A 24,460-nucleotide genomic window follows, 5' to 3' on the forward strand; every position below is an offset into this window, starting at 1 on the left:
TTTTTTTGTTTTTTAATGTTTGGCCCATTTGCAGCCGTCAAAAACCTCAAAATAAAATGGTATTTTATAAGGTGATTTGAGCATAAACATTTCCAAGTTAAACATATTTCTGCATCCAGAGTGGCCTTTGTTCCACATAACAAACAATAATGCAACAGTCTTTGACATGTTACTGCAGTTTTATTTTACCAAAAGTGTTTCTTTCTAATACTTGACAGGAATATAATCAAACATGATTCCTGTCAGTAGAACTTGCCTTCATCCATTGTTTATTTAAATCCAATTTGTCCAGTAATGTTTCAACAATTTGTGCAGAAAAACACCAAACTTGGGCTTTTAACCATCAACCTCTACAAGATGGCATAAAATTCACTAATACCACTGCAATTTAATATTCCATTCTTTCACTGCCTTTGATAACTACTGCCTAACAAATGCCTGTATGTAATATAGAGACATGGTAGCAGACACTTGTCCAGTGGCAAGTATGGGTTGATTATGGACAGGTGCACTAGGCACCAGTTGATCACGTGGTTCATGTTCCAAGACACCAAAGGCACCAATCAAAGAAAAACCTAGGGCTCGTCCTTCAAAGCAGTTATACAATTCTTCAGTAGCTGAACCTGAGCCTGTAAAGGAAAAGTTAAACATGTACCAACTGGTTATCAGATAATAACAGATTTAATTGGATTTCTATTATTTCTTAATTTCTTATATGGCAAAATTTTCAGTGTTAAATGATACAGTGTGATGTTAATATTAGATACAGCCAGGACAACTGTTAACACAATATCAGGAACTGAAACAATAAACTAAAAAATGCTTCTATCACTATTAAATTGTATATAAAACTACTACAGTGTCACATTCTTTTTCACAATCTTGCTGTTTTAAAATTGTATTTATGATGTATCCTTTTGTAAGAATATAAAAAAAAACGTAGGAAATTATTAAACAAAAAACAAAAAACAAAAACAAAAACTCACCTTTGCATGCTTTAACTGTAATTCCGCAAGATCAACCAAATTTTTACGGAAATATGTTATTCTTCTAGATTTAAATTCTGTCAGTTCTGAGAAAGAAAAAACAAAACAATTATAACACTTAGTCATTTGAAAATGTAGATTTTTTTTACAATTTACCTAAAAAAAAACATTTTTAAATTATGAAATTCTTTCATGTAGAAAGAACTGCTTAATTAGAGTTTATTCAGCTGATACACATGCTAAATGCCACATTTGGTAGACAGAAAATGAGGAGTAAACCAGTTAATAAATAGGTTATCCGTTCCATTATGTCTTTTACATGTATTTTCTAGCAGCCATGAAAAAAGTGAATGCAAAAGATCCTAGCTGCTATTTGGTAGTAGTAGCCTATGTGGAAGCAGTGGATTTCTATATCCCTCTAGACCATGTGACATAACAGCAATAATACAGTGAAACCTCTCAAAACCAGACCCTCTGTAAACTAGAATTCCTCCAAAAATGGACAGTTTTCAAGGTCCTTTTTTAAAGAATAGTACAGAAATTAACCTCTCTAAACTGGATACCTCTAGAAACCAGACAAATACTTGGTCCTGAGAGTCCACCCATGTGAGACACTAAATAGCTGTAGGTTAGATTGGTCCGAGGTGTAATTAAACATTCATGTAGTACTGGTTACAGTGAAAAAAAAAGAAGAGGAGAGACTTGGATGCTTTGAAGGAAAGTTCCCTAGCAAAATTAATAAAATCTAACATGATAATCAAATGTTTTGTCTACATTTGATCACATGTTCCAGATAACAAAATCATTACACAACATTCATGTAAATGTTTTGGTAACTGATAATGGATTTCATCTCGTATACTAAGTATCAAAGGCTCTGAAGAGTATCCTGCAACTCCTAATTTGAGATAGGCTTTTTGTATTCTTCACTATTTTCAGAAGAAAAGTTAGTGTTTGCTTTTTAACTTTATTTCTAAGAAAGAAATCTGGCACCCTTGTATATGCAGATGGTTATCTTCAAAGAGCTTAACTGTTCCACAGAAGATGCAGTGTTCGAGATTAACGGTATCCCGATATCCCGGGGATACCAGAATTTAATTTTGGATACCAGACTTCAATAACCCAGTATCCCACCAGGATACTAATGTAATGTAACATTGTTGTTGGGGTTTTTTTTAATCCTGCATTTTCATTTTACCCTGAAACAATGAACGTCGGTCATTTACTGAAGTTAGGTAAAAGTATTTTCGAGCTCGTATCCAGTCTAATGCTATGCCGTAAAAATATCTCCCCCAGCTCATACCTAGTCTAATGCTACACTGGAGCATTAGCGAGGTAGCAATAGACTGGGAACCGCTAAGTCGCTATTGTTTTTGTTGGATGTTTCCTCCCTTCAAATTTTATTTGAGATATTGATTCCACGTGTGTAGGAAATTGATACAGGTAGGTTTATCATTAGTAATGTCGGAAACACTTATACATTACTGCTAAATATTAATTTATGTCATTATTATGCAAAAATAAAATGCAGCAAATCTTTCTGCAGATTCTGTTTGATTGCCAATTTTACGAGAACAGTGTCGTCCAAGTTTCTTACGATGTTATTTATGAATTTCATTTAAGTGGGATACTAAATTCTCAGGTGGGATACCAGATTTTGAAATGTTAGTATCCAACTGGGATACTGCCCAAAATTTTTAATCTAAATACTAAAGTGACAGAGGGAGGTGGCCAGAAATTATCAAGAACTCCAAATTTAAGTTATTGAGAATTACAGTGGTAGTGAAAACGATGTATAATGTGTATTTTTCTTAAGTACCTTTTTTTGCAGTTTCTGAAATCTTCTCAAACTTTTTGCAACTGACTTCTTGTGCTTTTTCTGCCTGCTGAACATCTTTGTTTTTTAATCGAGCCTTCTCAAGAGCTTTGTTCGCATTTTCATAATCGGCCAAGGACCGCGTCCGTCGATACAACAAGTCTTTGGCTGCTGCTGAATCTCGCATGTAGTATCTCAACGTATCACTCATTTTCAAGTCTTCATCAGAGGCCACTCTACCTTCTAATTTCTGCAAATCAGAACACATTGGTCACAGTTATCTCTAGCTTCTCATTTCTGCAAATCAGAACACATTGGTTAGTTATCTCTACCTTCTCATTTCTGCAAATCAGAACACATTGGTTACAGTTATCTCTACCTTCTCATTTCTGCAAATTAGAACACATTGGTTACAGTTATCTCTACCTTCTCATTTCTGCAAATTATAACATTGGTTAGAGTCAACTTTACCGTGTAACCTTTGCAAATTAAAACACATTACTTACAGTCAACTCTATCTTCCAACTTCTGCAAATTAACTCACTGGTTACTGAAGAGCATTTTACTAAAATATTTTTCGTTTATGAGATGACAGTTTGAGAAAAATATGTTTCGTACAATTACTACTTGATATCTATATTCCTGGCTGGGGATTTCTATAGATATCTTAGCACTATGAAATCCTAAAACCACTGTTGACTATGATGTGACTACAGCACATGCCATAAACGTTTTCCACTGTTGAAAAAAAATGTCATACTACTTTCAAGAAGTGCTTCTCAAATTTCCAAAATTTGCTTCCAAATTAAATTTTCGAGTCTTCCTTATGATATCCAGTTTACCAACTGTACAAACCTTTTCCTAAAATCATCCTTTGAGTATTGTTTTTGTTTTATTTTTTAACTATGATGTCTTTTTAATCTACTTCCAGATACTGTAACAGCCTATCAACCCCACAAGCCATCATCATAATGTGAGAGAAAAAACATTACAACACAAGCAACAATTTAACGCAACTCGTATATAACTTTGCATAGTATATCAAACAAGCAATTTATGTAGTTATCGCTCTTTTCCCCAATTTTGGACATAACAAGTTCTGTAAAAAGAGTCTCGACTTATTACATGTCCTAAAACATATTTGGCCAGACACAAGCAAAGAGAATCAAAATAAAACACTTTATCTAGAAAAACTCAAAATAGAAAGCGCCTGGTTAAAACAGAATGTTTTTATGTTAAAAAAATAATAATTGTAAAGGGTACAGTATACCACATTAACACAGTTAAGCTAAACATTGGTGGTGGTGTTTTTCTCTTCTGATAACGACTTATTAATATAGCATTTCATAAGTCAACTGTTAATAGGTAATTAGCAAAGAATTAATCTGGTTGATATTCATACAACTTACTCTTGCTTTTTCCAAGGCTTCTGCTACTTTAGTAAATACTCTGAAAAAAAATTGAAATATACACACATTAATTTTGTTATGAATGACAAAAAAAATGACAAGAGTCCCAGTTCAGGTGGGTTTACAGCTGAATTTTTTCTCTTTTTTCTGGAGTGATATTGGACAGCTTATAGTTCAGTCTATTAATTATAGTTACAGTATTAAAGAAATGTCTAACGTACAAAAGTTAGGTATTTTAACATGTATTCCTAAACCAAATAAATCTAAAGAATTCTTAAAAAATTGGCGAATATAACTCTTCTAAATTTACTTATAAAATGGCCTCTGGCTGTATTGCAAATAGAATTAAAAGGGTTCTTGATAAAATAATTAACAAAGATCAAACTGGGTTTATAAAGGGTAGATACATAGGTGAAAATACAAGACTAATATACGATATCATGTTTTACACCGAAATGAATGACATTCCGGGACTACTACTATTAATTGATTTTGAAAAAGCTTTTGATTCGATATCCTGGTCTTTTATACATAAAACACTTGATATGTTTAACTTTACAATGTCAATTAAAAACTGGATTAAAATACTGTATAATAATTCCCGATCAAGTATAATACAATATGGATTTCTCTCTGAATCATTTAAATTAGAAAGGCTGTAGGCAAGGCGATCCCTTATCTCCTTATATATTTATTTTATGTGTTGAAATCCTCGACATCATAGTTAGAAATTCACCTAATATTAAAGGTACAACTATAGATGGAGAGGAATATTTAATATTACAATATGCACATAATACTAGTTTTATTCTTGATGGCTCTCCAGAATCTCTACACAATACAGTCAATTTTAGACTATTATGCAGAAGTATCTGGACTCAAAATAAATTATTCTAAATCAAAAGCTATTTGGATAGGAAGTAAAAAATATTCAAAGGAAGTATTTCACCATGCCAGATGGAAACTAGAATGGGGCTCAGATCAGTTTACTTTATTGGGTATCAACTTTTCAGTAAATTTAGACCGAATTATTGAAGTAAACTATGAATCGAAAAAAATAGAAATGGAAAAGTTAACCAAAATATGGTCAGTTAGAAAGCTTACTGTTTTAGGAAGGATAACTGTTCTAAAAAGTTTAATAATTCCAAAAATAATACACCTATTTATAGCTTTACCTAACCCAAGTGAACCACTAATCAAATATTTAAATACATTATTCTTTAAATTTATTTGGCGCAATGGTACTGAAAAGTTAGCACGTAGTTTAATAACTCAAAACTATAAAGATGGCGGAATTAAAATGATAAACGTAACTAATTACATTATAGCACTTAAAAATGCATGGATTCGACGAATGATTATTAATAACCCAAAGTGGACTAATCGCTTTAAATCTATTACAGGTATATCTATACTCGATTTAATTATACATGGCGACTATTTCATTACTTTTAAACTTGAACGAATACTAAACAAATTGTGGGGAGATACATTACACAGCTGGTTACAATAGTAAAATATGTATAGATAAAAAACACATTTTTATATAAAAAAATATCTTAAAACTGGTATCATATTTATTTATAGGTGATCTATTGAATGAACAAGGAGACTTCCTAAAATACGCAGATTTCATAGCAAAATATCACATACCTACGAATTTTTTGCAATATGCTTCATTAATAAATGTTACTAAATCCTTTATACATAACTTAAACAACTTAACAGATGATATTTTAACATCATTAAAAAATCCCATTTTCCCATTTAAACTAAGCATGTTGTTAAACGACAAAAGTGGCTGCAAACATATATATGATATACTAAATACTAGAATAATAATACCAAAAGCATAAATAAAATATGCAAATGAGGTGTTTATATATAATATACAGGAATGGGAAACATTTTATACTCTCCCTTTCCATAGCGTGAAAGATACACCCTTAGCATGGTTTCAATATAGAATTCTGCACAGAATCCTGGCGACTAACAAATTCTTACATGATTCATTATATTGATTCTAATGCTTGTAGCTTTTGTAGCAATTATCCAGAAACACTAATACATTTATTTTTTAAGTGTGACAAAGTTCATAATTTATGGAAAGAAGTAACATCTTGGATTTTATGTAAAACAGGAAACGAAATCAATTTCAGCAAAGATATCTCATATTTGGTATAACTAATAACAAAAACAGTAGCTTCATAAATTGGTTAACTATAAATATCAAGTATTATATTTACAGTATGAAAATACAGAAAAAAAATTAAAATATAAATAGCATTAAAAATGTTAAAATCTAAATTTGATATCGAAAAATATATTCTTTTTAAAAATTGTAGCTATGAAACTTTCCATAAAAAATGGAATCCTTGGCTTGACCTTTTTATTGAATGAAACTTAACAATACCATTTTTTACCAACAGAAAAAAAGCAGAAATTTAGGTTATCTGGAAATAGATTTCGTCCAAAGCAAACCTTAATTGTTTTTCACAATACTGCCTTCTTTTAATGTTTTTTCTTCTCCTCCATACACAACATGTTTCTTACCCTTCCAAGCACTCTTTTTTTCCATCCTCTTTTACTATTCTGTTTTGATTTTAAGTTAAAATACATCTTATACATTATCCCTATACATGTGAAATAATAATACAGTAGTAGTAATGGTAATGGTAATGATGGTAGTGGTGATGATAATAATAATAATGATACATGTACTATTTTCTACTGCAATTTATCCTTTAAATTAATTTAATTTTTCTTTCCTTCAATCTTTCAGTCTTCTTTCTTTCTCTCCTTCCTTCTCTTTATTTCTATTATTTCTAGCTTCTCTGTTAACCCCATAAAACTATGAACTATGTTTTACATGTATCTATGTCCGTTATTACTGTTTGATTAATGTGCTATATGTATGTGTATATATATATATATATATGTAGATATTTAGATATGTAGATATGTAGATATATATATATATATATATATATATATATATATGTGTATGTGTGTGTGTGTGTGTGTATGTGTGTGTATATATTATATCATTGTAAAGTAGGGATACCAGGGCCCCAACCCTGGCACTACTATATTTGTTTTCTGGGGTCAATAAACTTTATAAAAAAAACAACAACATTTAAACAGATTATGTCAAAAAATCCACAATGCCTCCTTACCTTCATCCCCATCAGATCTATTGAGGGTTTCTTAAAAGACATTAAAAAGATACTTGTTGAAATCAGAAGAATAGATATTTGATAACAAAATTTAATGGCCACCCACTAAACAAGGATTATTCAAGCAAACAGGAAGCATTAAATGAGTAAATGGGTGTATTAAATAATAATAATTATATTAGCTCTATCAAGGACATTTTAATTTATTTATTTATTTCACATTAAAATTACTAAATCATTTTACATACCACTATAGCCTCTATTAGAAATTTGAAGACAAAAAATAGGCAGAGTTACGTCTCCTAACCACTCTCTACTTCTGACGCGTTCCGGTTTGAACAAACATGGATGATCATGATATAAATTCCTGGATCAGCGATGAAAATGTGCCTCCAAAAAAGATTACAAAGGTTAGGTTGCAGGAATATTTACGAAAAAGGGAGCTTCCAACAACGGGAACAAAACCACAGCTGGAAAAACGATGGTCACAGTTGTTTGTGAATCTTCAGCTGAGATTTATGCATGCTAATCCCTGTCATTATAAATGTCCCCACCTATGCTTTAAAAATAAAGAATGATACAGGTAAAAATTAAGTTGATGAAATTGCGTTTTGTTATAACTGATCATGTGTTAAATATAGGAGATGAATCTAGCGAGCTGTCACACCCTGGTTGTTTTGGTTTTCTTGCATGGAAATGTTTTATTTTTTGCGTCAAAGCTGCAATCTCGCCTCGCATTAATTATCATAATTTCATTTAAACATACAAACACACCTGCAGTTTTAATGAATTGTGTGTGACAGTAAAACCGTTTAACAGATAACAGAAACATTATGTTGATAGTGCGGCAGACCCATACGCAGAAATTTACATAGGGGTGCATAATCGACAGCCCTTTGGGGTCCGGGGGCATGCCCCTGAAATTTTTCTAAATCTAGAAAGCAGGACTATTTTTTTTTTTTTACACATCCACGGACGGACCTTGACAGATTATGGAGGGTGCGTTCGCACCCCTCCCCCCTGCATACGCGCCTGCATCTCACAGGGAACACAATTTTTCATACTATGGAATTTACAAGTTATTTATTTCTGAGCCGCTTGTTTTCTAAATTACACACAAAAATAGTATATTTTTGTTATTTCCAAAAAACTCACGTCAAACCAAACTTAAATTATTTACAAAAACATTTTTGTAGGATGGGATGGACTATATGTAATATTCCAATCAGAACAGTCCCCTTCACCACGTGCTATATTGTTTGTTTTGGGGGTTTTCAGTGTATTTCTGGGGACGCATGACCCAACCCCTCCCCTAAAAACACCACTAGCCAGTTACACAATTTCCTGCACATGCGCCTGTTTGACTAAATATTTCATTTGCTGTAAATTGATTAGGCCTATATACACTGCATTATATAGTATAAATTTTGCTGTAATAACAGCTAAATATAGTTTAACCTAAAAACATCAACCTATAGTAACAATACTTGTTTTTTTTACATCAAAATATCTGTGTGAAAATATTTTTGTTAGTCTTGCATGACAAATCTGCCCCCAAATAAACAATAGCCTACAAAACAAGCCCACACACCAGTACACATGCACAACGAAAAACATAACCCAAACTAACACACACATTTGAAAAAAAAGTTTTATCTATGTACATATACCAGTGGTGTATGAAGGTGGCAAGGCAGGGGGATGTACGCACACACACACACACACACAGAGCCAAAAAGTGTAGGGAGGGGGCCACACTTTTACACTATTATAAAGCAAACTATCTGAAAAGTGTGGGGCACTTGCCCCCCTGCTTCCTACGCCAGTGTATGTATGTGTATATATATATATATATATATATATTATATAGTCAAACGTCGGTATTTCGACCACGGTAACCTCAAGTACCCAACATATCTCGAGGTCCATTGTCGGTCCCGGCATTTTCCCTATGTAATGTTACCAAATCGAGCGCTGTTATCTCGAGCACTCTAACCTCGAGTACCAGGCTTATGTCGAGCACATTTTGGTGTCCCTAGGTACACTTTGTTGGTTTTTTCCTCAAAGTATAACAAAAATCACCTGCTTTGACTATCGCTTTTATTTGCCATTTTTGTTCTTCCCTAAATTCCTCACACACACACACCCCCCCTCCAGATCCGAGCCTGTTACAAACTAATAATATTGTTCTTAGTAACGAGTATTGTCTACAAGCTTGGCAAAGTGATTGTTTGATGTTTGTATATTAGTATCTTTAGTATACTCACGGACATAGACTGAGATGGCAGGAGGATGGTTCAAACGAACAATGCAATATCAGGCTATTCACAAAAATGTCCAGAGAAAATATAGACAAACAGTTCATATTCGAATCGCTCCTGACTATATCGTTGACTGTTGTTAAGTTTGCAAACACATATGTTTGGCATAATTTGTATCATCATTTGTTTATCTCGAGCCACGGATATCTTGAGCTTTGTGGTTCGGTCCATTCAACATCGAAATGCCAAAGTTTGACTGTGTATATATATATATATATATATATATATATATATATATATATATATATATATATACATATACACACACGTATATATATACATATATATATATATATATATATATACATATATATGTATATGTATATATGAAGAGCTTAGATGCAAAACGCTCCATATGCCATTTTGGTGCAAACTGAGTTAACATGCAGTCTTGGTAGCTAGTTGGTATTAAAATCAAGACCTTATTCCAGAAATTGGTCAAAACGCTCCTTAACCCATCCAATGACTTCATGAAAAACTCATTTTTTTCCAAATCGCTTCATGTGCCAGTCCAGTTTTTAGACAGAACGCTCCATACGCCAATCAGAGAACACCATTTATCCAAAATGGCTGCACCCAGGTAATGAAGATTAATGCGCGGGATTTTTAAAAGTTTTTATTTGATACCGAGAGTAAAATGAACGACTTTGATGAAATCGCCGAGCCAGTTGTATTATCGTCAGTTGGAAGGAAGCGTATAAGAAATCCTGAGAACCACAAGCGTGAAAAAAAGAAGAAAATGCTTGACAGTGGCGACGGCAAAACGCCATTGATTACGTGCACACATGGTACTGTAGTAAATGTATGCATGGCAGGTAAACTCACCTCAGATGACATTGCCTACTGCAACAGACCGTTTTATTCTTCTCAGGATAAAGTGATACAAGATGCAGCACTGTTGAGTTATCTGGACATAAGCAAACCTAAACGACTTCGTGTGCTGAACAATGACAGAAAATGTCCACGTAATGTATCAACCAAGTTCAACCTACTTACTAAGAAGGTGCAAGTTTGCAGAAAAACATTTTGTTCTGTCTTGGGTAAGTTTTTGTGTTTATTAAAGATCCACTGTTGTACCCACAGAGGCAGATTTCAATATTAAATGCAACTTTGTGTTTTCTTTCTGGGGTGTGTAAATAAAAGATAAATGGCCACTGTTTGAGGTTAGTAAATCTTTCTTATTTATTTTGTAATTTTGAGAAGAAATTGTTGCATGCATGCTTAGTTTAGTCTTAGGGGCACAAAAAGTAGACACACCACTGTAATTTTCGTAAAACGCCATTATGTCGTTGGCAAAACACTATGCAAACAATTCATTTCATTGATGCGTTAATTAAAGCTGTCTTGCCGTAAAGGTAGTACAATTCTCAACCATATTTACACTACTGCCATGTCAATAGCGCAGCTTCTGTAGCATTATGCAAAAATTATAGGTTCCAATCATGACGTCAAATTGCAGTTTTGAAGTCATTGCACTTAATATTTTACCAGGATCATATTGCAAGCATGCACACCTCAAGTAACCAGGCCTGGCCCGGTTCGCGTTTACATTACACGTTTTTCATGCCGAACCGTGCTCGACTCGGGTTGAACCTACCTCTTCCAACCGGCCCTGGCCCACCAGGAAAAGGAACTGGGCCAGACCCGGTTAACCCATTTACAGTCACTTTTTTTGCCGCGCCGTTGATTTTTGTCAATGTAAAAGTGACATATGGGTGGGCCCATTGGGCTATTTTTCATTGCAGCCACAAAGAATGTGGAATGTACTATCCTGTCGACGGTGTGGCGCATATACATGTAAAAGACCCCTTGCTGCTAATCGAAAAGCGTAGCCAACTGTGTAGTGACAGGTTTTCCTCTCATTATCTGACAGCAAATAAACACTGATTAAAAAGTGTTGTGTGCCGTTTTCGAACCCCTCCCCTCCCAACGTTCATGGCATAAATACTAGGCTAGTAAACTTAAACTTATTTTTTGAAACGGGATGTATGTTAGTATTTAAACAGAAATATGTTACCAAACATTTTACCTATGACTCAGTTTTGTAGGGTGTATTGGGGATGAATCATGTTTGAAAATAATGCTAATTTTAACATACATCTACATAAAGTATTTCTCTATTTCAGCAGTGTCAAAAGATCGTGTTCAGCATATTGCCCGATACTGTTTAAACACAGGTAATCCCAGACCGGAGAGGAGAGGTGGACACCGACAAAATGATGAACTGGAGCAAAAAAAAGCAGCCATTCGAGATCCTATACAGTCATTTATGTGTCGAGCTAGCCACTACGCTCACTGAGGAGAGAAAACGCGCAAATATCTACCAAGTGACCTGAACATTAAGAAGATGCAAATATTCTTTGAAGAACAAAATCATATTCAAGTTTCATATTCGCTGTATTACAGTGTATTCCAGTACGACTTTAATCTCGGGTTTGGCCATCCAGCTACTGATATCTGTAGCTCTTGTGTCCAGTTTAAGTTCAGACTTAAAAATCCTGATAGCACTGATGAAGAGAAGAGAAGAGATGCGATACACTACATGCTACATCATCGTAAGGCAAGAATGTTTTATGACTTGCTCAATCTAGTTGAGGACAGTGTCACTGTGTGTTTTGACATCATGCAGAACTTAGTATTACCTAAGTCCCTTATTGGCCAGTCATACTATTCACAACAACTCTACATGTATGTATTTGGTGTTGTTAAGCATCATGGACGAAATGAACCTCAGCAGAAAGAAGATATTGCTCTATATATCTGGATGGAACACAAAAAATAGAAAGGACTCTTGGCATGACTTCATCAGCTCTATGGCACTTTTTTAATGATGGAAAAATGCCAGGTTTACTTCGTGATAAGAAGAAACTCCACCTATTTTCATATTCTTGTTAAAACAAAACAAGAACATTACTTTATTGTCAATGTTGTTTTCCCTGTGAAACCAAAAGCAGCCAGAACTTCACATCAGTTACTACTTCCCTGTTCGTGGCCACAGTTTCTTGCCAGCAGATCGTGTTTTTGGGCGGATCGGGCAAGAGTTGAAGAAAATCGACACAATTTTGTTACCCGAGGATTATCTAGCTGTACTGAGGCGCCATGGTACAGTACATGTCTATGGGGATGACTGGCAATCATTTAACTATAAGAATGAAGTGAAACGTCTAACTAAAGTCCAACGTGGGTTTAAAATAAGTCAAGCAAAATGCCTAGAAATTAATGGAGACCAACTTGGATTTCGTGCGGTATACAACAGAGAATTCTGCTACCATGGACTACTGAAAAAAGGGAAGACATGGGCGCAGTTCAGACCAAGTGTTCTTCCTATGGTTAGCTGTGTAACAGAAGTAAAGAAAGCTGATGTGTTGAAGTTGATAGATAACATTGGTGTTCTTCCAAATGTTAAGGCTTTCTACCAGGAACTATCTGAAGCTGGCAGACAGGAGCAGAGTGATGATGATAGTGACTAACAGTTCAGGCGATTGACATGAGAGACCACTGTTTAAAATATGGAATTTAATGAACTTTTATCTCTGGCCCCACACCGCCCCAAAACAGTGTATAAAAACAACTTCATACTGAAAACCATCCATTGTTTGGGACTACATTATGCAACAGAAACATGGGGAAAACTATTATTACAACGGAAGGGATTGGGTGATATTTTTTTTCATCTATGACAAAATAACCCTCCAAACTTAAATACTTTTATGTCACAAAAGTTAAATTATTTGTTCAGTATTATGTTTGTTAATATTCTAGACATTGCACATTTTAAAATCCTGCTTTTAGTCGTGAGTTATGAAATCTTTTATCCAAAGTGTTTAATGGATATGGAGCATTTTTAAACAAAATAAATTTAAAAATTGTATTTTATAAGAAAGTTAATAAAGTTTGATTTTTGAAATTTTGCTCAATATTTCAGTTTATCATTCTTTATCCATATTCGCATTTTTGCTGTGATTTCATTTTATTACAAGGTTTCAAGAAAAAATGCTCATTTACTCAAAACAGGGAAAATGGATATGGAGTGTTTTGCATCTAAGCTCTTCATATACATACATATATATATATATATATATATATATATATATACATATATATATATACACACATATATACATATATGTATATATATATATATATATATATATATATATATATATATATATATATATATATATACACACATATATACATATATGTATATATATATATATATATATATATATATATATATATACGTACATACATATATGTATATATATATGTATATATATATATATATATATATATATATATGTATATATATTAATGGTTATGCATAATATTAATAATTGCAGGTAGATAGTCGATCGTAACTATTAAATTGCACATGAAATTGTGTCCATTGCACTATGTCCATCTGACAATGATACTGGACTCGCTGTTCCGATTTGTTTGCGAGTCAGATAGTAGAAACCTTATCGTTAGGCGAGGAAGTGAATTTCAGTATCGTTAGTTTCATAGGTCGTAGTTAATAATGCAGCTAGCGGTACAGAATATCGCAGCTAGTCATTTAGTCAAATTAATGTACTTCAATTCGTACACAGTGATATATACACAAACATGCATATTACATGTATTTGCAAATATCAAAACTTCATTAAGGTGGCGTTTAACGAGTTCGTAAGTATTTTTGTTGAGCACAAAACATATTGTACATTTTCTTTTCTGTAAAAGAAGGAGATTGCACACAACCTAACGAACAATAATAGTAATAAAACACTTTATTAAAGTCAAAAAATAAAAGAAGAAGTCGACAACTACTCCACAATTAAGTAGTAACAAAGGGCCTTTCTTGCAAGCGACTGGAGCGTAACGCGCCGGAACTAATTTAGTGGCTAATTGGGACCCCTTAGCACGATGACAAACAAGGGCAGATAAGTATGTTTCTAATAGAGGCTATTAGTCCGTTTCAGTAAAGAAAAAAAGAAGACTGTGAATATTTTAGTACTTACTTGTCTAATTCTGTGTTTTCAATAGTTGCTAACTGCACTAACCCAGATGAAATCTGAATATACGTATCTGCTACACCTAAAACAAAAAATAAACATCATCTCAGAAGTCTTCACTTATAAACAAAAAATTAATGACAACTATCCAAGCAATTAAGATATTTTTATATATATATGTATGTATTGCTAAAATCTGGAACACTTGATTTGGACACTAAAGAGAATTTTCTTCCGATTTATATTTCCAAACACATCATATCCAAAATCAATAAGCATCCTGAGTGTACTGGTAAAGCAATACATTTTCCATCAGGCCCAACAAATTTTCGTATCTTCTAATTTCAAAGGTCAAGGGGTAAATTGGTATGAAAGTCAAACTTGATCTGTAACAGTACATGATAAAACTATATACACAAAATTTCAATTCAATATCTTGAGACATTGCTAAAAACAATTCTGGAAAACTATATGTCGGGCAGACAGATGGACATAAGTCCAGAAAACAAATTTCTGTATATATTAAGTTCTGTAAAAAAAAAAGGTAAATCACCATGAAAGTCAAACTTGATTAGTAACGATACATGATAAAGCTATATATATACAAAATTTTATCTCAATATCTCGAGGCATAGCTGAAAAAAAGACTGTGAAATTACATGTGGGGTAGATTAACAGACAGACAGACAGACAGGCTGAAGAACAAAGACAAAACCTATAGTCCACTCTGGTTGAACTAATAAATGGAATAAGATAACGAAAATATAGTGATCCAAATTGCCATCCTGCCTCATGAACAAACTCTGTAATAAACTGACTAAAAGCTAAACAGAAATAGATTTTTCATAAAATCAGAAACATACTTTTACGATTTTTTGTCATTCTGTCTCCCTTAAGAGTTGCATCTCGAATCTTTACATGATAATCTATCAGAAATACTTTTTCCGACTCAAAAAATTCATCCACATCCTGAAATGTAATAAAAAAATTAGAATATATAAGATAATAATGAAGTACTTATCGTCATTACAAAATGATTTACATATAATAACAGTCAAGTTTTGCAGTGTTTGGTCAGTATATTGGTTATTATAGAATCACATTAATACAACAATAAAAAATCAACAACAAAAATCAAGTTGATTACTATGATAATATCCTTTAAGCAGTAATCAAAACATTTGTAAAAAGATATGATTATAGTAATTCTTAAATACAGATAGAGGAACTTTCAGATAGCTAAGCAATACCAGACAAATATTATGTGGCAGATTTAGGCTGCCAGACCCAGCACCTGTCAGGGCCTGGTGTAGAAAATTAGTGTGGCTGAAATCTAAGCACAATCATGTACCTTCTGAGATGACAATAAAGCTTCATCAGCCGTTTTTGTAATACTCTTAAAAAATCCTCCTAGTTTTTCCTTTTTGTTCTTTCCTCTAACAGATAACTGCAAAACAATAGTATTGATTTAAAATATATATTTATTCCCTAGACATATAGATCTCCAAGTAATACCTAACTCAGTTTTGTTAACACAGGGCTCGAACTTAAGATTTGTCTCCAATATCAATTTTAAAAAGAATTGCCATGGTCGAAAAGGCCTACCGATGGCAATTTTTTTTAAGTGACTTTTGCAGCAAATACACTTGACTGAAATGTTATTTTGCTGTATGAAGACATATTTTAAATGTGCAAATATTAAATACTAGCAGATAATGTACACCAGGTGTATACATCTTGCCACTGTTGAAGAGCTTTACCAGCGGCATAAAAGTGCCATCAGTGATGCTCCCTGCCTATGGCAATTTATATCTCAACAATGGCAATTGCTGTCGGTGCCGTTGTTAAGTTCGAGCTCTGCAACAGCTAATCATACTGTATTCAGTTTTTAGTGGGTTACATATTCAGATTTGTCTTAACGTATCAAAAGTGTTTTTACTTTTTAACAAATATAATTGCATTTTCATTTCATAGTATGAGCTTACAAATACTTTCTTCTTTTTTTTGGTATTCATAGAATATTGATTTTCTCATTTTTAATACAATTAAATTACTGGTAATAACTAAAGAAAAACTATGAGCTAACAAATGTTTTTACTTTTTCAACGACACACTTCATATACTAATGCAGATTTTAGAAGAAACAAACTAAAAAGAACCTACATCTCCCTCAAACTCCAAAAACACTTCAAAATTGACATCAACACGAAGAGCTGGATGGGCAGCCAATCTCTGCAGGAAAACTTCATGCATAGCTACAGTTTTCTTGAACGTGGCAAGATATTCTCTGAAGAAGGAAAAAAGAATATCAAACTGAGATTGTATTTTCTATTACCTTGTATTTTATTAACAAAAAAGTATTAAATATATATATAAAGACAAGTGGTTATAGTGTTTTCTTTACAGAAGATATGACACTACAAATGAAAAAACTCAGGGCTTCTAGAATTTTTATAAAATCCACTAGCCATGGGATCAGTGTATAAAAAAATTAACTAGCCATGATTAAACATACACTAGCCCTACTTTAAGTTGATACAATTTTACTGAAGAATAGTAAATATTGGATATGTCACCTAAAGAGAGAGGTATAGCTTAAAAACACTATCATTGGTGGGTGGGTGGGGTGTGGGGGGGGGGGGGGGCAGGATATTTATATTTACAAAATAGACAACTGCAATATTTGACTTTTTCTTTTTTTTGCACTAGCCATCGGGCATAGCGATATTAGTTATTTACTAGCCCAACATTGAATATTACTAGCCATGGGAGTGGGGCAACCATAATGTAGAAGCCCTGAAAGTGTACAAATGTAGGAGACATACACATTCACGTACACTATTCGATATGTATGCAAACAAGTGAAGAAAGTTCTTTGCTGGTTCTATAGTATATGACCATCAGGGTTGGTATACAAAAAATAGTACAAGTCATTTATTGAAAAATATAACATTCTAAATAATACTCTTGGTTTCTAGATTATGGTAGCCCCACTCCCATGGCTAGTGATATTCAATGTTGGGCTAGACTAGTAAATAACTACTATGCCCGACAGCTAGTGAAAAAAACAGAAGTTAAATGTTGCAGTTAAGTCAATTTTGTAAATATGAATATCCTGCCCCCACCCAACCTCCAAATGTTAGTGTTTTAAGCTCTATCTCTTTTCTTTAGGTGACATATCTCATTACAGTGCTGTCCGGTGTATCGGCGCACCTAAGCTTTCAAGGACCATTTTCTATGTGAACATTGTGAAATATTTAATAAAATGCGTCTCTCACCAATGAAGAAGTGCATAATTTGAAATACACTACAAAATGTTTTATGTCTATAGTAAATAAACATTTTAAAATGGTGTATAAATATAGGCACCCCCTTGTATCCAAAACGATTTGCATGTCCGGTGATTCGGCGCAGTAGATGTGGATCGTAGACCCCGCTATTTATAAACCGCCCATGACCTCGCTTTTAGCCCCTAAACGCTACACTATTGTCCCAGAATTATTTTAGTACTTTTTTGTTTTGTCTTGTTAAAAATATTACTATGAAAATGAATGATCACATATGACCCATCTCATGATGAGTTTCGGAATCGTTTTCTTGAGTGGCACAGTACTGCAGATGCATACATGTTCATTGTCATGCATGGCTAAGATGCCTACATGGATTTAATTTTTCTCGGGTAGATTGTGCACACACATGGATCTTATTTCGCTTTTATTTTTTATAACAATGTGACAATTGTGAACTGGAATGACTGTCAATTAAGGTGTAACATATTCGTTTTGTTTGCATTTGTCTGTTTTCTTTTTCGGTTTAAATAAAAAATAACCGAACAAAAATAATTACATTTATACTGTTTACTATAATTTTTAAAATGCGGGAAAGGTGTTTTTAGACTGGTTTTAACATTCTTAATATCAATAAGGCTGACCTACTTCGCGTTTATAAACACGAAAACAGGTGAATGATTTATTTTGAAATTATTATATAATTATTGATACTTCTAAAAAAAAAATTAATTGCACCCTTAACAATAAATATGTTGATACTTGATTAACCATTGAAAAAAGAATTGAACTTTAATTCGTTATGTATTAAATTAAAGTAGGGCTAATGAATTTTTAATCGTGGCTAGTACATTTTTTAAATCACTGATCCCATGGCTAGTGGATTTTATAAAAAATCTAGACGCCCTGTTAATACTAAATTAGTACTATAAACCTTTAATAACTTTGCATGAGAGAGACATTAAATTTTTGTACATTAATGAAATAAAATAAAATCTACTTCTTACAAATAATTTGAATTCCACAATTTCATAAATATTTCTGCAACTGTGAAAAATCATCCCATCTACAAATGTACTGCCTCAGGAATTAAGTCGGGTTTCTCAGAGTAATTACTAAATGAAAATCCTTACGCCTCAAGTTCTTGCTTCATCTTGACAAACTCTTCTCGAGTCATGGTCCCTTCACCCTCACCCAGTCGTTGCAGCTTCTCTCGCGAGGCATCAAAATCTGGTCTTGGTGGTGTTGGTGGAATCTAGACAATAAACAATGCTAAAATAATATATGTACTTACTATTTTTTATGTTATTTTATTATCCATAACTACATTATGTGCTTCAGAGTGTTATACCTGGTTGTGTTACCTATATGTAGTTAACCTAACATGGTGAATTGATCAAGGTTGGGTTCATAATTCATCCAATTAAAAATACATATTTATGGTCTAAAGAAAACAGAATGTAATATGAGTATGGTCAATTCACAGTAAACAATATAAAGATGTACTTGATATATAGCATGCTATATATATGTAATATATTTTCCAATTTTATATTTCATGTCAAAAATACGTAGATAAACATCTGTTACTTACAATGATACCTGCATACTCTTCATTTTCAATGTATCGATCATGGAGCCAAATAAACTCTTCATGCTGGCGAACAACAGAAAATTCAGGTTTCCGGAATTGCTGAAGAGTTGTCTATTGGAAGTAAAAAGGCTTTTCATTAGATAATAATAATAGTATTATCATAAGCATTAGCCAATTTTCTGCAATTTGAGAATTAAACGGTGGTAATTTACACATTTACCATATACAATTGGTTTATGTGGTTAGTGACAGCGATAGACCAACTTGAGCTGATATATGCATGTGAAGAATACTAAATGTTGCTTTAAATGTAAATATTAAAAAATAATACAGTTCTATTGTTTTAATTGGAGTGGGCAGTCCTTTGCACCATCGCAGCTTCACTCCTCTAAAAATAATTAATATTAATTGGCTGTCTTTCTTCAGTTTCGATATCAACCTGATTATGTCACATGACATTTGTTGCATTGCAGATGGGAACAGCCCTATTAATAAATCCCTGATCTATGCCATCAGTAATTCAGTAGAATATATTATATGTTTGTGCTAAGTAGTAAAATAATTCCATACTTCTTTCTTAAATTATTGTTTTGACATTAAATGCAAATAATAATAAACATTATTATTGAAACATCTTAAAATATATCTTTCTATATACGGGTACATGACACCAATATGTACTCCAGAATGCATCTAAAAGCAACAAATTTTCTAAACATTTCAAGTATTTTCACTTAGTTTACATTCAACTATTTTGGCAACTCTCTGAACTAAAATCCTGGGAAAATACTGTTATAGCTATTCATAACACAACTACAGCAACTGCCATCAGTGCCACCATTAAGTTTGAATCCTGTTATTCAAGCATGCAACCCCTGCAACTGCCCATGACATTCGGCAATGCTGTGAGCTTTTTAGTTCTCCATGGCACGTTTTTGCCTAGGACTATTCATGGGTTTTTTCAATAGCATGTTTTTTGCCATAGACATTTTCTTAATTGCAGGGGTTGAGCATGACACTGATAATATTAGTATTATCAATATAAATAATTATATACAACAAACATGGTGGTGACAATACAATATACAAATACCATTATCAGCTGGCATCTATTACAATATGACGATGAAAAAATAATTACCTTTGTATGAACAGTAAATTTAACCTTGTCTCGTTCACTGAGAGCATCTGAAATGTCCACTATCAAGGATGTGTCGGTCAAATCAACGGTGTCTGATCTCTGCTATATAGAAAATTAAAAAATACAAAATGATTTTAGACTTTTTAGTGTCAATTTCAAATTCAGCAATGTGTTTTGTGAAAAAACTATTCTTTCTCTAGTCTTTTGATGTTTACCATAGGTATTTTGTCAAATGCCTTGCAGCGCTTACTTGAAAACAGAAGTAGAAATAACACATTTTACTTGTTATTAAGAATACAAAGTATATGGTATCACAGTTAAAGTTAGTTTGTTACATTTTTCCATTAGTAGCAAGGATAGTACATACCACAGCCTTTGTGGTGCACTGACTAGAAAGAGAAATAGCCCAATGGACCAATCGATGGTGACCAATCCTAGACCAGTCACGCATCAGGTGGACATTTTATCACTGGACTACGTCCCACCCTCTACTCTAGTAACACAGATTTAAACTGTATAACTCATAGTTCATAATTTTATTATAAAGTTAATATTATATAAAAACTTTATGCAAATATAAATTTTATGTCAAGGGTACAGATGGTGTAATGAGTACATTCTCTTTTGTAAATGCATCGTAGGCACACTTAGAATGTTTTTACTACTTCAGTTCTAGCAACGTATGATTCACAAGGTGATTACCTGCTCTAAATAAATAGTATTCGTCATTTTTAGGGCTAGCTCTGCCATTTGCCAAAATTTGCCAATTGCGAATCTTAGGAACAATTGGCCAATTTTACTTTAAATTTGGCGAACAAATTTCATGTAATAATTGGTTATTTTGTTGAAAAATAACTGATTTAGCATTTTTTAAGATAATTTGGCAATATGTTTTGCTCATCCAGAGCTAGCCCTGTAATTTTTTTGCTGCAAAAATTATGCATAGAAAAAAAGATTTTTCTTGTTTTGCGCATAAAGTCAATTTTAATTTTGTTGTATTTTTTTTATGAGACGGCCCCTGGAAGAAAGATTCACCAAGTGGGCAATCATGTAATGCTATGTCACGATATATGTCATGTCAGTGACCTTAGTAAACTGCTGTCAAGAGTTTCCCAAAGCTTAGCTGAATGTGGGTGCTGTCAGGGTTTTTTCTGTAGTGTGTGTATTAGTGATTAATATGTGGATTTTTCTTAATCAAGGAACTCGAAAATGATGATGTAAAGGTATTTGACGTCAAACATAGGATTGTTTTGGTATTACAGCGGGAATTTTTTACTACTCTTTGGTAAGGAAGGAAAGGACATGTTTTATTTAACGATGCACTCAACACATTTTATTTACGGTTATATGGCGTCGGACATATGGTTAAGGACCACACAGATATTGAGACAGGAAACCCGCTGTCACCACTTTATGGGCTACTTTTTTCGATTAGCAGCAGGGGATCTTTTATATGGGTGTATATATATATATATATATATATATAAGACAGGATAGCACGTACCACGGCCTTTGATATACCAGTGACTCGTGGTGCACTGGCTGGAACGAGAAATAGCCCAATGGGTCCACCGACAGGGATCAACCCCAGACCAACCATGCATCAAGCGAACGTTTTACCAGTGGGCTACATCCCGCCCCTACTACCACTCTTTGGTTGGCAACGATGGCAAAAATTACATAGCTTGGTCTCCGACAGTAATGACAGCATCATAACCGTCCACATGTCTTTCTAGCTCTCTTACAGTCAAGAGTACTCAGTACTCAGGCTACAAGTTAAGCAGTCTGAACACCCCCCCCAAAAAAATAAATGCTACTTTTATGAAAATAATGCAGTAGTCAGTTTTTAGCCATGCTTACAAAATACGACTATTTTGGTGAATCCAGTTTCTGGAAGAGAATAGTCATTAAATGTAACTTCTTCCCTTTTTGTATTTGTTAATATAGCCCGAGTACTCTGACTGTAAGAGAGCTAGACGGACATTTGGACATAAATACGCTCTCATTACAGTCAGAGACCAAGCTATGTATTTTTTTGGCAATTCCCGACAACCAAAAAGTTGGCAAAGATTTCCGCTCTAATATCACAACAATCATATATTTGACTTTAAATACTTTTACATCGATCATTTTTCGAGTTAATTGATTAAAAAAAATCCACATATTAATCAGTAATACACACACTACAGAAAGAAACCCGACAGCACCCACATTCAGCTAAGCTTCGGCAAACTCCGGACAGCAGAATTCTAAGTTCGCCGACCTATATCGTGACGTTCCGTCACATGATCGCCCACTCAGCCATTCCATCTACTAGGCAGAATCGCCCAGTGGGCGATCACGTGATCTATGTCACAAAATAGGTCACCGAGCTTTGTAATTCTTGTGTCACGAAGCATAGCTGAATGTGGGTGCTGTCAGATTTCTTTCTGTACTATGTGCATTAGTGATTAATATGTTGATTTTTTTTAATCAGTTAACTCGAAAATGATCGATGTAAAGGTATTTGACGTCAAACATAGGATTGTTGTGGTATTAGAGCAGAAATCTTTGCCAACTTTTTGGTTGTCGGGAATTGACAAAAAAATACATAGCTTGGTCTCTGACTGTAATGAGAGTATATTTATGTCCAAATGTCCGTCTAGCTCTCTTACAGTCAGAGTACTCAGGCTATTGTTAATAGTGTCTCATTAATGAGATTTAGATGAAGATATTAACGTCGAAAAAGATGGTTCAAAACAAATAGCCTATCTTAAAATCATGTGTCATCTCTAAAACAAGGATGTAGCCCATTAAACTTTTAAAGGCTTAACAAGAAATACAAATTCAGCTTGACCTTCACCCCACCCCACCCCCACCCCCCATATCCCAAGTGTCTGTTAATCATTTACTGCATTAGTGGCCATAAAACACAACAGTGTGTTGTGGACTAATGCCTTATGTTCCGAAATGTACGCAGTTTATTAGCATTCTTAATTTTATTGATGCATTAGCTACGCCATCGAAAACCCATTGCATCAGGATACAACACACATTTCCACGGTTAAAAAAAACAAACAAAAATACGTTACCTTGCCACCCGATTCATCGGCAAGAAGGTCAGGGCTGTCATCAATTCCATCCTAAAAAAAATAAAACAATGCATTAAACAAAATGAAACCGCAGTATGAATTTATAATATTATACACAAGAAAAACAGACGACGCACACCCACCATCATGGCTGCAATTTTATCACGTGATTTTGTGTTATAAGTAAAGCTGTAATAAATATTATTTTCGACACTTTATATCTTTCTTTCTTTTAAAGAGGGGGAGGAAAAAAAAGTTTTTGTTTATATAAAATTAAAAAGATTCAAATCTACTTAAAACCCAATATTAAACAGTTAACTGAATTTAAATTATTATTATTTCTAATCGAATATCATCTGCATGAAGAAATGGGGGGGAGGGAATAATAACTGGTCCCCCTAAAATCATTTTCATAATTATGTCAATAACCTGAATGGCACCAATTTTATTTCTGTCACTGTAAAAAAATTTTAATAATAATAATAATCATCATCATAATCATAAAGGGAGTGAGATTTAACGGTGGCTGGGAAAGGACATCAAATCAGATTATTTTTCTCGATCGATCGACTTACTATCTCGAATGATTGACTTAACTATCCAAACAGGCTATTTCTCGTTCTAGCCAGTGCACCACGACTGGTCGTGGTATGTGCTATCCTGTC

General features: G+C 33.5%; 1 protein-coding gene across 2 annotated transcripts; it reads right to left on the bottom strand.

The window, feature by feature from the left end:
• Window positions 1-165: 165 nt before the first annotated feature.
• On the bottom strand, window positions 166-23,943 carry LOC121371121 (sorting nexin-6-like). Of its 2 annotated transcripts, none has more exons than XM_041496785.1 (13): window positions 23,939-23,943; window positions 23,796-23,846; window positions 20,725-20,823; window positions 19,584-19,694; window positions 19,123-19,244; window positions 16,866-16,989; window positions 16,054-16,149; window positions 15,566-15,671; window positions 14,709-14,784; window positions 4,212-4,251; window positions 2,806-3,052; window positions 987-1,072; window positions 166-629 (listed from the first exon to the last, which is right to left on the bottom strand). In XM_041496785.1, exons 1-13 carry the CDS (start codon window positions 23,939-23,941, stop codon window positions 576-578), a joined length of 1,215 nt encoding a protein of 404 aa, XP_041352719.1. In that variant the 5' UTR covers window positions 23,942-23,943; the 3' UTR covers window positions 166-575. The 2 variants fall into 2 exon arrangements, with proteins under 2 accessions (XP_041352719.1, XP_041352718.1); XM_041496784.1 differs by having other exon boundaries at window positions 20,725-20,826.
• Window positions 23,944-24,460: the final 517 nt, after the last annotated feature.

Source organism: Gigantopelta aegis, chromosome 4 (assembly GCF_016097555.1).
Source record: "Gigantopelta aegis isolate Gae_Host chromosome 4, Gae_host_genome, whole genome shotgun sequence".
NCBI classification, from domain to species: Eukaryota; Metazoa; Mollusca; class Gastropoda; order Neomphalida; family Peltospiridae; genus Gigantopelta; species Gigantopelta aegis.

Excerpts from the sequence above, each read along its gene's own strand:
- LOC121371121 (XM_041496784.1), bottom strand. Across the intron at positions 3,053-4,211 it reads AAGCCTTGGAAAAAGCAAGA|AAATTAGAAGGTAGAGTGGC; the intron begins GTAAGTTGTATG and ends TCTGATTTGCAG. Across the intron at positions 630-986 it reads TACAGTTAAAGCATGCAAAG|GCTCAGGTTCAGCTACTGAA; the intron begins GTGAGTTTTTGT and ends TTTCCTTTACAG.